Source organism: Entelurus aequoreus, linkage group LG01, assembly GCF_033978785.1.
Source record: "Entelurus aequoreus isolate RoL-2023_Sb linkage group LG01, RoL_Eaeq_v1.1, whole genome shotgun sequence".
NCBI classification, from domain to species: domain Eukaryota; kingdom Metazoa; phylum Chordata; class Actinopteri; order Syngnathiformes; family Syngnathidae; genus Entelurus; species Entelurus aequoreus.
Genome location: NC_084731.1, coordinates 46739728 through 46753903, shown reverse-complemented (window position 1 = coordinate 46753903; position 14176 = coordinate 46739728). Strand labels below are relative to the sequence as shown.

The 14176-nt window shown below is 39.9% G+C and overlaps 1 protein-coding gene across 2 annotated transcripts in view; it reads left to right on the top strand.

Moving 5' to 3' along the window:
- The first annotated feature begins 1982 nt into the window (after positions 1-1982).
- Positions 1983-14176, top strand: part of si:ch1073-335m2.2 (msx2-interacting protein) — a 37813-nt gene continuing 25619 nt past the window's right edge. For both annotated transcript variants that reach the window (XM_062053050.1, XM_062053040.1), the window contains exons 1-2: positions 1983-2273; positions 3796-4110. In XM_062053050.1, the coding sequence (XP_061909034.1) occupies positions 2191-2273; positions 3796-4110 (398 nt within the window). In that variant the 5' untranslated portion in view covers positions 1983-2190. The remainder of the gene's footprint in view (positions 2274-3795; positions 4111-14176) is intronic.

Sequence of the window (14176 nt, the reverse complement as noted above, 5' to 3'; positions counted from 1 at the left end):
GCTATCAATTATAGTCTGGAGCGCCACGCACGGAGGGTCCGATGGGGTATTCATATGGATATTAAAGTCCCCCATTATGATTATATTGTCGGCGTGCGTCACTAGATCAGCAACAAACTCTGAGAATTCACTGATGAAGTCCGAATAGGGTCCAGGGGGGCGGTAGATAACAGCCAGGTGGAGAGGCAGTGGTGTGACAAACCTCAGAGTGAGCACCTCAAACGAGTTATATTTATTATTTAGGTTAGGTGTAAGATTATAGTTTTCATTGTATATTAGTGCGACACCCCCTCCCCTTTTAAGAGGTCGGGCAACATGTGTATTGGTATAGTTAGGAGGAGATGCCTCATTTAGCGCAAAAAAATCGTCTGGTTTGAGCCAGGTCTCGGCGAGACCAACGACGTCAAGTTTGTTGTCTCTAATGACTTCATTAACTAATAACGTTTTGGAAGATAATGATCTTATGTTTAAAAAGCCCATATTATAGGTAGTGGGCTGTTTTGAGGATTGTTTGTTGAAATGATCCGAAGTAGCAATATTAATAATGTTGTGTTTATTATGCGTAGTGCACTTTAAATAGTTTCGACCATATCTTGGAATTGATACGACAGGGATATTCAGATTGTTTACTTGATGTTGCGATAAACTGAACGCATCATAGTTAGCTACCTCAGTACAATGTATGTCTGCCTCTGACACGGTCACAAAAGAAAAAACATTATGTGAGTTGTGTTTTATTCTAAAATAATTGCTATGTGTGCAGGGATTATCCAGCCTGATGCCGGCTAGTTCTAGTTTAAATGGCTTCTTACCCGGAGACTCCACGCGTCTTTGGTTAGCTTTTCTCTTTGTTGTTAGCCCCGCTCGGCATCCCCGCTTCTGCTTCCGCTCGCACCGCTTACGTCGTCTCCATTGGCGGTCACCGCTAGCACTTGACTCCGCTGCTACAAAGGCCGCTCGATGTAGCCCGCAAAGTATTCCCATGCTAGCGAGGAGGTCCACCGTACATGCATCTTTCAGTCTATAACGACCCGATCCATCCACATCCAGAATTGTCTGTCGGTCGTATGTGATCACAGAGTGTTCACGCTTTGAGCCAGCCATGAAATTGACAGAAATGAATTGGCCCTGCGATGAGGTGGCGACTTGTCCAGGGTGTACCCCGCCTACCGCCCGAATGCAGCTGAGATAGGCTCCAGAACCCCCCGCCACCCCGAAAGGGACAAGCGGTAGAAAATGGATGGATGGATGAGTCCTACTCAGTGGCCTAGTGGATAGAGTGTCCGCCCTGAGATCGGTAGGTTGTGAGTTCAAACCCCGGCCGAGTCATACCAAAGACTATAAAAAAATGGGACCCATTACCTCCCTGCTTGGCACTCAGCATCAAGGGTTGGAATTGGGGGTTAAATCACCAAAATGATTCCCGGGCGCGGCACCGCTGCTGCCCACTGCTCCCCTCACCTCCCAGGGGGTGAACAAGGGGATGGGTCAAATGCAGAGGACAAATTTCACCACACCTAGTGTGTGTGTGACAATCATTGGTACTTTAACTTTAACTTAATTTTATTTGTGTATATTTTCATCCATCCATCCATTTTCTACCGCTTGTCCCTTTTTGGGGTCGCGGGGGGTGCTGGAGCCTATCTCAGCTGCCTTCGAGCGGAAGGCGGGGTACACCCTGGACAAGTCGCCACCTCATCGCAGGGCCAACACAGATAGACAGACAACATTCACACTCACATTTTCAAATCTCAAAAATATATTTACAAATACGCGTTTATTTATACAAATGATTTATTTATTTGTATATCACAATTGTATTTGTATATTTATTAATATATGCATATTTATTAATATCATATTGATATATATAAATTGATGTGAGACAATTCTACTTCTATAGAACCGCGTACTCCCGCCCCCAAGAGGCGCGCGCACTTCGTGAACACGCAACTTGCTCCCCCGCCTCCCCGACGCGCGCTCCCGTTGCTGTGTGGAGGACGCTGCGGCTAATAAAGCTACACTACAGCAGCACGCTAGCTACACTTTAGCTCGGCTAGCATCAGGCGAGCAGGCCCGCTTCTCCTCAGAGTGTATCGTCGTTCATTTTGTTCCGACGGACCTCCGACCGGCTGGGATTAGACAACGTGCCGGGGCATATGTATGTGAAGGGGGAAAGACTAGCGCAAGATGGTTCGGGAAACCAGACACCTTTGGGTGGGGAATTTACCCGAACACGTCCGAGAGGATAAAATTGTGGAGCATTTTAAACGGTAGGTTACGCAAGAGGGGCTCCCGTGTTGGCGGAGCAGCCCGCCATATATAACACGGTTAGCATGCCAGCTGCTAACGTTAGCATGTGTAAAGTTTCAACCGAGCGAGGGAGTGGAGATTTTCCCCAAGCGTGTCTTTGTTCGACTGCACAACATCGCCGTTTAATCACGGCGTCGCACATAAAAAGTCTCACCCAACGCGACTGTTAACGATATTTACCGAATTGGACAACTTTTTTTTTTTTGCTAATGCCAAGAGACGCCGAAGCTAGCACCTGACCAACCATTTTGTGGAAGTCGGAACGTTTTAATCGTCACCGCCAACACAAACCTCAGCACGCCTTGAACACACAACAATTAATATAACTCGATGTTGCAGTACAAAGTAATTCACTAAGTCGTCGCGTTAGTCGACAATTATTGCCGTCTAGTGCGAGAAACGTTCTTATCTTGGTCAGAATAGCGAGCAAACTGGGCCCGTCGTCAAATATTAGCTCGTGTTTAACCCCGCTTTTATCAAAGTTCTCCATCTTGCCTCTGCTTAGCCTAAGTCTGTATGCACTAAATGGGGAGAGTTTAAACAATATTGTTGTATTACTGGACATGTTTTATGTCTCGGGGAAGTCAGTGGCCACTTGAGGAACTCAATAAACATCGTCTGTAACAAACATGATCAGCATGTCGTAGAAGACTCTGCAAAATGCGACTTTTCATAGTTGTTTTACATGACTAGTGGTAGTATTACAGCATGTATAAGCTCTATTCACAGGCCATGTGTTCCCTCTAAATCTATAAATAGTTGATGTAACATGCAAGATTATTTTACATAAAATTTTAATAGGCACTATAGTAGGAAAATAAGACAAACGTAAAATATGACAACCCCCTTTTCCAAGATGCGTTCGATGACAATAGTACTCGTTATATGAAATTGTATGTCAAGTAATCATATTTTTGATGACTGTGTCATCCATAAAATTTAACCCAATGGTTGGTCCGGACACAAAAAAAAAGTATATATTTGTTGCACATTTTGATGCTATTTGCAAATCGTTCACACATATTGGACCAAAGGCAGTAAAATATTTAAGGAAATGTTGTGCTTACTACGTGACATTCAAATATTCCAAAATAAAATGTCATCTGGGTTCAATACTTTTATTTAAATATCCTGCTGTTATTTTCCAGTTCAGATTTGATCAAATGCATACTAAAATGTATGTTTAAAGCACATCATTGAAGAGATGTTAACGCTAAAAGGGATTAAAACATAGAACCAGCAGTAAAATTACAGTAAACAGAATGTATAAATTACAAATGTATAGGAGAAAACGTAAGCACCCATAGGTTTGTTGGTGTACACCTCTAGACTCAGAGGGTTACGTTTTTTAGACAGTTTTCTCTGGGCGAAAAAATACCCATTTATATTCTAATCAATACATTATCTACTGTACTGTTTTTCTTGCATGATGAAAATATAAGTGTTATATTTATTATAATGTTTGATTTCTTCCATTCGAAGGTATGGACGTGTGGAAAGCGTTAAAGTCCTGCGGAAACGGGGGTCCGAGGGTGGCGTGGCAGCCTTTGTGGATTTTGTGGATATCAAAAGTGCTCAGAAGGCTCACAATGCCGTCAATAAGATGGGTGACAGGGACCTTCGGACTGACTACAATGAACCCGGGTCAGTCCCAAGTGCTGTTCGGGCACTTGACGACAGCTCTCCCTCGAGCAGTCGAGAAGTTGCAGGATTCTCTCGGGGAACGGTTGGAACTGTGTTTGGCCCACCTGTGTCCCTTCACACCAGAGAGGGACGTTATGAACGGAGAATAGATGGGTAAGTGGACATGGTCTCCAACTCATCACATAGTTGGGTTTATTCCGGAGGGGTGTACATATACATCATATGGGTCACATAAAGGTAAATTAGGGATCGTTCCACTTGTCATCATAATTGACTTATCATGGCCATGGGATTAAACAAATTAACCACACATTATGATTTCTTAACGTTACATTAATTCAAGGTCTTTATACGGATATTACACCCGAGAGAGGAATATCCTGGTACGTTTTGGATTTATTTTGTTGGAAATTACCACTTGGAAGCTATTGGATCTCAAAAACATTTTTTCTCCAGAACATGGAATCTAACCTTTTTTATTTTGACTTTCAAAACTGGAAGTAAATCTCCACCGTTACGGATTCACAGGTATTGGGTATTCTATTGTAATCTTTTCAGGACTACCAACGTCTGGTTATCCTTTTGTCCAACTTGGCATCTGTTGATAGCAGGATTACATTTTTCCTGCCATTTTTGCAACCTTGGATACAGGCTGTTCTGGATCTGGAACTTAATTGTTACACAAGTCGACACCATCATATGTAGTGCCTTTTTTTAAATTGAGGTCACGTAGCGTAATAAAATAATCTGGAAGCTCTACAAAGAAGACTTGACAGGAGCACAAAGGATCCCAACAACCTGGCTGGAAAGTTTATGGAGCGATTCCTGTTTTGGAGTGAATGCCATGAAGACCGAACAAGACGTGCATCATTGGGAGATACCCTTCTGGATGTATGTTGGATGTACTCATTTGAATCCGAATATGGATAGGTGTAGCTGCCATTCATTTGGATTACTTATGTGCGGATGTAGCTGTGTCAGGTTGCTGGAGCCCCCCCTAAAATAATCTTCTGAGATCCAAAGACAACTTTTCCAAAGTAATAACACACAATCAAGATCGGATACAATCAATGGAGCGTGGATGTATGTCAAATCCAGGAACTGGGATTGTAAATTTTCTACAACGTGGTTTATATATCCAAACTATGACATGATCCTAGGAATACATTTTTGAAGCCTTTTTAAAGTGGATATTTTGAAAAACGCCTTTTGCTTGGATTGCATTGGGATATGTATATTTTTTCGCAATCTGTTAGTATTTAGCTGCCCAGGACTAGACCGAATCATCCTAAGGTTCATCATCCTTTTTTTTTTTTTAGTTTGTTTCTTTTGTTTTTCTGCTCTACATCTCCAGAAATCCATTAAGCAGTTCATTTCTGTAATTGTTTTCTTCCCCCGCTCCTCACCCAATGAAGAGAATTCAGTAGCCTAACAGTGGATTATCTGATGGCCTGGTACTTCTCAATAATCGAAGAGTAGATGATGGAAGAGAAAAGTTTTTTTTTTTTTTTTTTGCACATTTAGAATAACAGATTTTTCCTGAGTGCTTTTTCATTCTGACTCTCTCATTCCGACCACCTAGATTTTATTTGGATTAGTTTCAGTAACTTCTTTCAAAAAGGTTAGTATTACTCTGTCCCCTGTCTGCATATTTATATTCCCTAGTGTTTCTTACATTGCAGCATTTTTAGATAAACATTAGTGTTACACCTAATAAGTATGTATGTATATTCTGAATACAGGGTGTCCACAAAGTCTCTTCAATTTAAAATGGCGTGCACAATATGTTTTGGGCGGAATTATCGTGTGGGATTGAGGAACAATGACATTTTACCGATAAATCCACTAACATTAAAAAATAACTCTGCTAAAACAAAAAACACTCCAATGAGGCAAGATTACCTGTACCGTGCTGTAGATGTGTTAGTGAGCAAATCAAGCCCACCTTTTCTTCTAAGTGTCAACAGCCTGTTGTAAACTTTCCCTGAGCTCACTGTAAACAACCATGGTGCGTGGGACTTATTAAAGTTCAAGAGGAATATATTTTGCGTGCTATTTGCACCAAATGTTCTGCAAACATTCCGCGAGGAGGGAAAGAAACATTGCAATTGAGCACATCAAACATTATCAGCCACCTTAAATGCAAGGATTGCTAAGACACCTGCGCTGCTCAAGAAGCTTCCCCAAACCCAGCCACAAGAAAAGGTGTGCAAAAAATAGATACATTTAATTTAAAAAAAAATATAAGTTTTATCTTAAGAAGCAGGAAGTTATCTGTATCGGCTTGAAAAAAATATTCAGAATCATTCATTTAAAATATGTATTAAAATGCAACTGATGAGATTCAGTGGAAAGAAAAATTATGAACTTTTTTGGAATTTCATGTTTTTCTAAATAAACTTGGTACAAAATGTGATCTGAGCTTTATCTAAGGCAAGGGTATTGGCAAATATTGGTTGGAAAACAACATTGTATTGTTTTGATCTTTTAATGTCTATATAGAGAACAACCAAAAACGCTCAGGAAGGTCCGACCCTCCATGATTTTGCAGGCTTTTTTCTGGCCTAAAATCCCTGAATTCGCAACAGCTTTTTCAGAAAGTTGCTGGAAATGTGATGTTTTGAGGCTTTTTTTCAGTAACATTGGCGATGTGGATGTACTTTAACGTATCCGAGATATACCCGCAGACACCGATTTACACTAGGGCTGGGCGATTATATGATTGTGATTGATGATCGCGATTAACTTCAGGTCGATCACGGTGATCAGCTGTTACCATAATTACCTCAATCAAACATGGTGAAAATGTCTGTTAGAAGATACCGCAGTAGTAAACTGTAGGGAAGCATTGGTGCTAGGTATAATCCTGCACAGGACATTCCGCCTTTATTGACCGTTGTCCTGTGCGTGTGTGTTTTTGTGTATGTGTATTTGTGTGAATCATGTGTTGTGTCAGTGTGTGTGCGTGACAATCCCCTTCCACCGTCGCGAAAGTCGGGCTTGTCACGATGTAATTAAAGTTCAAACAGTGTTGTATCGCTTCCCCCTTGTGCAGCTCAGAAGAACAAAATAAAGAAATACGGCTAATACTAACATAGAAGTTGAAACACAACATTTAGAAGGAGCAGAAACTTCAGTGACATACGATGAGCTCACTTTGTGGTTTGTTCGGTAATCCTGCCCTGAATGTGGACTAGCAGGCAGGCACAGAATTTTGTCTATTGGTCCTGACTGGGAGAATAAACAGACCTACAAATTTATTGAGGAAAATAAGACATTTAACATCTAAAAAATTTTTTAATCAGACTCGTTTGTGTTCGCTCTGATTCAACTCATCAGAAATAATGTACTGAACATTTTGGAAAAACTGCAGACACTTTGTTCAATTAGTTTTTGAGTTAGTGGATAAAAAAATTGTATTCCTGAAATAATCATTAAACATTTTGTATGTGCTGTACACCACTGGTTTACTGACAAGCAAAATAAGAAAATAACTTTTGAGAGTAAAAGTTTTCTTTACTCCCCAAAACATACCATAATAGAAGAGAACCGTGTATCTAAAACCGAGGTACGGACCGTAGCGTGGGTTACCTGTATGTACCTTTACAACTCTAGTAAACACAAACATAGATATGAACAAAATTAAAGTTGTTGGCATATATTACTTCGATCAAACATGGTGGAAATGGCTGTTACAAGATACAGCAGTAATAGAGAGTAGGGTCGCAACAGTACACTTAGTATAATCTTGCACGGGCCAATCTGACTTTAATTAAAAAATAAAATATTGTGATATTATTCAAGATTGACTGATATGAAAAAATTAATTGTGATCTTTTTTTTTGCCATATTGCTCAGCCCTGGTATGTGCAAATATAAGAACAGTGGCGCTCTTTCAAGGAGAGAAATTGTGTGGGGAGCCGGCCACGTCACCTGCACCTTGGCTTCGGCACTAGGGCGGGGGCTCGTCCAGCTGCGACATGCGCACAGCCCTGCTGGACCTGCCGGACCGACCCTGCCCTTAAAGCCAACCCTTGTTACAGATCGGGCTTGCCGACTTCCCTTACCTGCTTTGTTCTAACATGCCAGAAGCTGTTAACTTTGAAGACCTGCTGGGGATATAAGTACATTATACGGAAGTGGGTATTGCATTAAGACTGCAAAGGGAAGCTCAGCTTCTCCTAAAATATTACCGTAATTTCCGGACTATAAGCCGCTACTTTTTCCCCTCGTTTTGGTCCTTGCGGCTTTTGCGACAGTGCGGCTTTTTTTACGGCTTACGGTAATCAGGGGCGCGCACTACCGAGGATGCGCGAGACCGAGGCAGACATCTGGCGCCAGGTAACGAGAGCAAAACAAAGAGTAGGAGAGCGTCAGCGACAGTTTGCGCGAAGGAAGTGTTCATGCAAACACCCTCAATATGGAAAACAAACAGAGAAGTGCATATGATGCTGCCATTAAGTTAAAGGCAATCGATCTGGCTGTGAAAGAAGGAAATAGAGCTGCTGCACGTACCCTTGACATCAATGGTGAGACGTTGGAGACAGCAGCATGAAGAACTGATTCAATGCAAAAAGACAAAAAAATCCTTCAGAGGTAATAAAAGCAGATAGCCGAAGCCGTTGATTCCACTGACGAAGAGGAAGGTTTTGAGAGCGAGAACAAAGGAGAGAGAGTGGCTGACGACGCCATTATGGACCTGTTCTTCTCCGACACCGACGAAGAGGATTTCGGTGGTTTTAGTACTTAGACTTAGACAAACTTTAATGATCCACAAGGGAAATTTTTCAACACAGTAGCTCAGTTACAATGATGGAAAGTGTAAGGATGGAAAGGACAATGCAGGTATAAATAGACTAAAAAAGCTATAAAAAAAATCTAACATATATACGAATATATACATATGTGTACAGAATAATTTATATACAGATATATTATATAATGTCTAACATATATATATACAATATAAACCAATGACCATGTACAATATTACAGTATATACAGTATATATGACAGCAGCAGCATAAAATATAGAGTAGGTCCAGCAGGAGGAAGACGATGACACAATGATTAAAGACTGACTACCGTTGTATTATTTGTACTCTGCACGAATGCTGTTCGCCATGTCAAAGATGTGAAAGTTTGATTGAATGATTGAAAGATTTATTGTTAATAAATGGGACGCTTTGCGTTCCCAAACAGTCATCTCTGTCCCGACAATCCCCTCCGTGGTAGCAGGAACCCCTATATACTACGGTAATTACACATCAAAACGCCTGCGGCTTATAGTCGGGTGCGGCTTATATATGGAGCAATCTGTATTTTCCCCTAAATTAAGCTGGTGCGGCTTATAGTCAGGTGCGGCTTATAGTCCGGAAATTACGGTAAATGTGTACTTTTGTGTTGACATTTCATTGACTAAATATGCTTTACAAGGCGTTCAAATTTTGTTCAGAATCCACTAGTTTCGTGATAGTTGACACAACTTTCTTCTGGTAGCGTCGAGGGTTGTACGGTATACCTGTACTAGTATAGTATCGCGGTACTAATGCATCAAAAACGGTACTATACTCCATTTGAAAAGTACCGGTTCCCCATTCTTTTTCAATGGGCATGACCTCGCGTCATAACATTGCTGGTTTTACGAGCAGATGAGCATGTTCGGCAGCGCACAATCACGGCGTACTTACAAGCAGACAGTGTGTAGACAGAAAAGGGAGAACGGACGCATTTTGGCCTAAAAAGTAAAGATAAAGGTGAAGCTATAACACTGAAACGCCCTCAGGAAGGGGTGCTTTAAGACATGGCGAGCTAGCAAGCAGCTAACGTCCATCCGCCGTCGGCAGGGTTTTAGCTACTTCTAAATCACTAATCATCGCCTCCATGGCGACATATACAATTCGTTTCTGACAAGTATCATCCCTGCAGGATGAGAAATAGCTAAACATGTTTCACTACACACCGTAAGAGGATACAATAGCTCACCGGCCTCACCGCTGACAAAAGATAGCGGTCCTGAATGTAAACAAATGCCATAGGTGGATCTACACCTGACATCCACTGTAATGCTACCAAGTACAAAAGTGTATCTAGTCGATACTACTATGATTACATCAATATTTTTTATTGTCACAAAATCTTTTTTTATAATTCATATTATGTTTTTAAAGTCAGGAAATATGTCCCTGGACACATGAGGACTTTGAATATGACCAATTTAAGATCCTGTAACTACTTGGTATCGGATCCATACCTAAATTTGTGGTATCATCTAAAACTTATGTAAAGTATCAAACAACAGAAGAATAAGGGATTATTAGTGTAGATAGAACATGTTAAAACAGAAAATAACCAGATATTAACAGTAAATGAACAGGTAGATTAATAACCCATTTTTACAGCATGTCCCTCATAATTTTGACAAAATAATAGAATGAGAAATGACACAATACGTTACTGTATACGTCAGCAGAAAAATTAGGGGCCTTTGTTTGCTTGCTTGCTTACTACTAAAAGACAAGTTGTCTAGTATGTTCACTATTTTATTTAAGGCGAAAATGGTTCTTCGATTGCAATAAGAAACATATATTTAATGCACCGTAAGATTTTTTGTTAAAATAAAGCCAATAATGCTATTTTTTGTGGTCCCTTTTATTTTGAATAATATCAAAATATCGAAATACATTTCGGTACTGGTACCAAAATATTGGTATCGGGACAACCCTAGTGGCGTCACGGTGCATTGAACAGTGTTGAAGCTGAAAGTCTATTGACACGTGTCGGCTTCTCTGTTGTTCGATGACGCAACACAACACATTTTTCAAAAGAATAAGGCGGCTACGGCGCCGAGTGGTGCAATGCTTATGTCACCGACTACATTGAGTTATTGGTGAGTGACTCCAGTTTTATTTACACATACACCAATTTGCTTAAGAATTTATATTTCTCCTTGGAGCAACTTTATCACTAATCTCATCGGTTTATGTTGTTTAGTTATGTTAGTGACTTAGCGCAGTAGTTAGCGATAGCTCTTCTTTGCTGCTCGGTGTGTCAAAAAATGTTTAGGTACTCCCCGGCTTGAAAGTGCCTCTCCCCATAGCCCGTGTGGACTGACTTAGCTCAGCGGCTGGGTGGCTGAAGAGTAGTTTCAAACTGAACAGCCAGCGGCCTTCACTGCAGCGAACGAGTAGAAGCTCCACCTATCCTCGCGCAGAAGCATGAGGCTAAACGTAGTTTTAATTAACAAAATTGAGCAAAACTGCTTTGTCACAGTGCTGGCTAACTAATTACTTTATAAGAATAGGCAACAACTTTTGTTACTACTTACAACAAAAAGTAATCTGAGTACTCTCAACACTAATTATCTAGCCATAAAACACTTAGGCAACCTTAAGCACTATGCACGTTTTGTTTTAAGATAAACATAATAATTGAAAAAAATAGTTACATTTTAGTTCACTTTAATAATTTCAATAGCTCAAGTATGTTGTCAAGCTGGGGAACCATGTACTGTATTAATTTCAAATTACATTTTCTACTGCTTGTCCCTTTTGGGGTCGCAGAGGGGTTGGAGCCTATATTTTCTCCTTTTATACCATACTGCCTTAAAAGTAGATACTAGATGACGGTGAAAGCAGATACTAGCTCATTCAGGGTTTCCCATTAATGTGTTTGATTGTGGCGGTGCACCACAGCTTCATATTAGCCGCCACACCTAAAAAAATAAAAGTAATGTAATGTATTGTAGCGTAAAGAAGAAAACAAAATATGACACTTTTTAAAAAAAGTTTTATTGCCAATTTAAAGTAAAAGTACCAATGATTGTCACACACACTAGGTGTGGTGAAATTTGTCCTCTGCGTTTGACCCATTCCCTTATTAACCCCCTGGGAGGTGAGGGGAGCAGTGAGCAGCTGTGGTGGCTGCGCTCAGAAAGCAAATTCCAACCCTTGATGCTGTGTGCCAAGCAGGGAGGTAATGGGTCCCATTTTTATAGTCTTTGGTATGACTCGGCAAGGGTTTGAACTTACGACCTACCGATCTCAGGGCGGACACTCTAACCACAAGGCCACTGAGCAGGTCAATTTTATTCTAACAAAGGGCCCGATTCCAACAAGTATTTCCTCTGTGCACACCTTCACTCCTAGACACACAACACTTCTTCATTCTCCGCCGACAGTGTTTCACAGACCATAGGAAAAATGACCATCATAACACGCACATTAACACCAGCAGGTAGTTACAGTATGAATGGCTATATTTAGTTTATTGGAGCAACAGAAGTAAAGGGTCTCTAAACACAAGTACAGTCTTCAATAACACCAAAAATAAATGCTAGATTTGTTGCCAGTTGTTATTAAAGAAAGAGTGACGAAAAGGATTGGAGAAATTTCCCCAAAAAATTCTCAAAGCAATAAGCAGTAACAATTTTGAAATAGAACAAAACAATATTATGTTACAAGATATGTATGTTAATACTATACTTAATAACATATTTGTTTTGAATGTATACAAACATTTATTTGCCTTTTTAAAGAATATATGCATCACAGCAAATCATGTCATGTTGACCATGCCCCCTAACCACCTCCCCACCGCCACAGATATTTTGGCAATTTAGGGGAAATTTGTATTTGGCAAACTAAATTGCAACATTAAAGTGTAGCCTGTGTAGTAAGTAACCTTTTACAATAAGCAGCAACATTGAACAAAGAGAGCACAGTCTAACAATTCAAACTTTGTGTTTAAGCTGATTGTGATTTTGATTCTGATATAAGAAAATAATTTTAATATTATTAATGGTATTATTAACTAATAACACTAATGATTTTGAATATATATAAAACATTTGTTTAGCCCTTTTAAAGAAAATATATGCATCACATATCAAAATTAGCATGTTGTATGTATGTATGTATGTACCCTATTTTTCGGATTATAAATCGCTCCGGAGAATACGTTGCACCGGCCGAAAATGCATAATAAAGATGAAAAAAAACATATACGTCGCACTCTAGAATTAGTCGCATTTTTGGGGGAAATTTATTTGATAAAATCCAACACCAATAATAAACATTTGAAAGGCAATTTAAAATAAATAAAGAATAGTGGACAACAGGCTGAATAAGTGTACGTTATATGACTCATAAATAACCAACTGAGAACGTGCCTGGTATGTTAACGTAACATATTATGGTAAGAGTCATTCAAATAACTATAACATATAGAACATGCTATACGTTTACCAAACAATCTGTCACTCCTGATCGCTAAATCCGATGAAATCTTCTTCCTCGTTGTCGCTCCTGGTATGCGCCGCTTTCTTTCTGCTGCTCGATCGCTGTTTTCTGCTGCATATTTCACTACGTCCAGTTTTTAATCTGCAGTATATGATTTCCTTTTCGGTGCCATTTTTGTTTAGCTCTTCTCAGTTTTTATAAGTTACCGCCAATGTTGAAATGATCCATAATAGCTACGGACATACTAGCAGTTAGCATCACATGACCCACAATGCACTTCTGCCATGACCCGCCCCTGCCAAATTCTTATTGGTTGACGTGTGTGTGACGATTGCTGACGTGTGTGTGACGATTGCTGACATTTGCTTAGTCTCTTACGCGAATTAGATAAATAATATTATTTGATATTTTACGGTAATGTGTTAATAATTTCACACAAATCGCTCCGGAGTATATGTCGCACCCCCGGCCAAACTATGAAAAAAAACTGAATTTTATAATCCGAAAAATACGGTATGTATGTCATATATATATGTATGTCGTATATGTATGTATGTATATGTATGTCATATTGACCACGCCCCCACTGCCACTGTCAAATGACTGTACGGTTTCAATTAATTATGATTGATAGTAGTAATAATTATAAATATATAAAGAAATGTCTGCTGTCTGCTCTGTCATACGCAAGTTCTAAATAGTAGTAATAAATATAGAAAGAAACGTCTGCTGTCTGCTCTGTTATACACAAGTTTTAAATACATGTAAACTAGGAAGTTAGGATGCCGGTGTGTTGCTAAATGTTTATATGCTTCATTATCCAGAGGGCTTAGCGACATAAACGAGTATAGGAAGTAGGTCTGAGCTATGCGGGAGGATAGTGTTGTCCCGATACCAACTTTTGGTCATACCGATACCAAAAAATACTATTCAAAATAAAGGGGACCACAAAAAAATGTCAGTTTGTTTTATTACAGAAA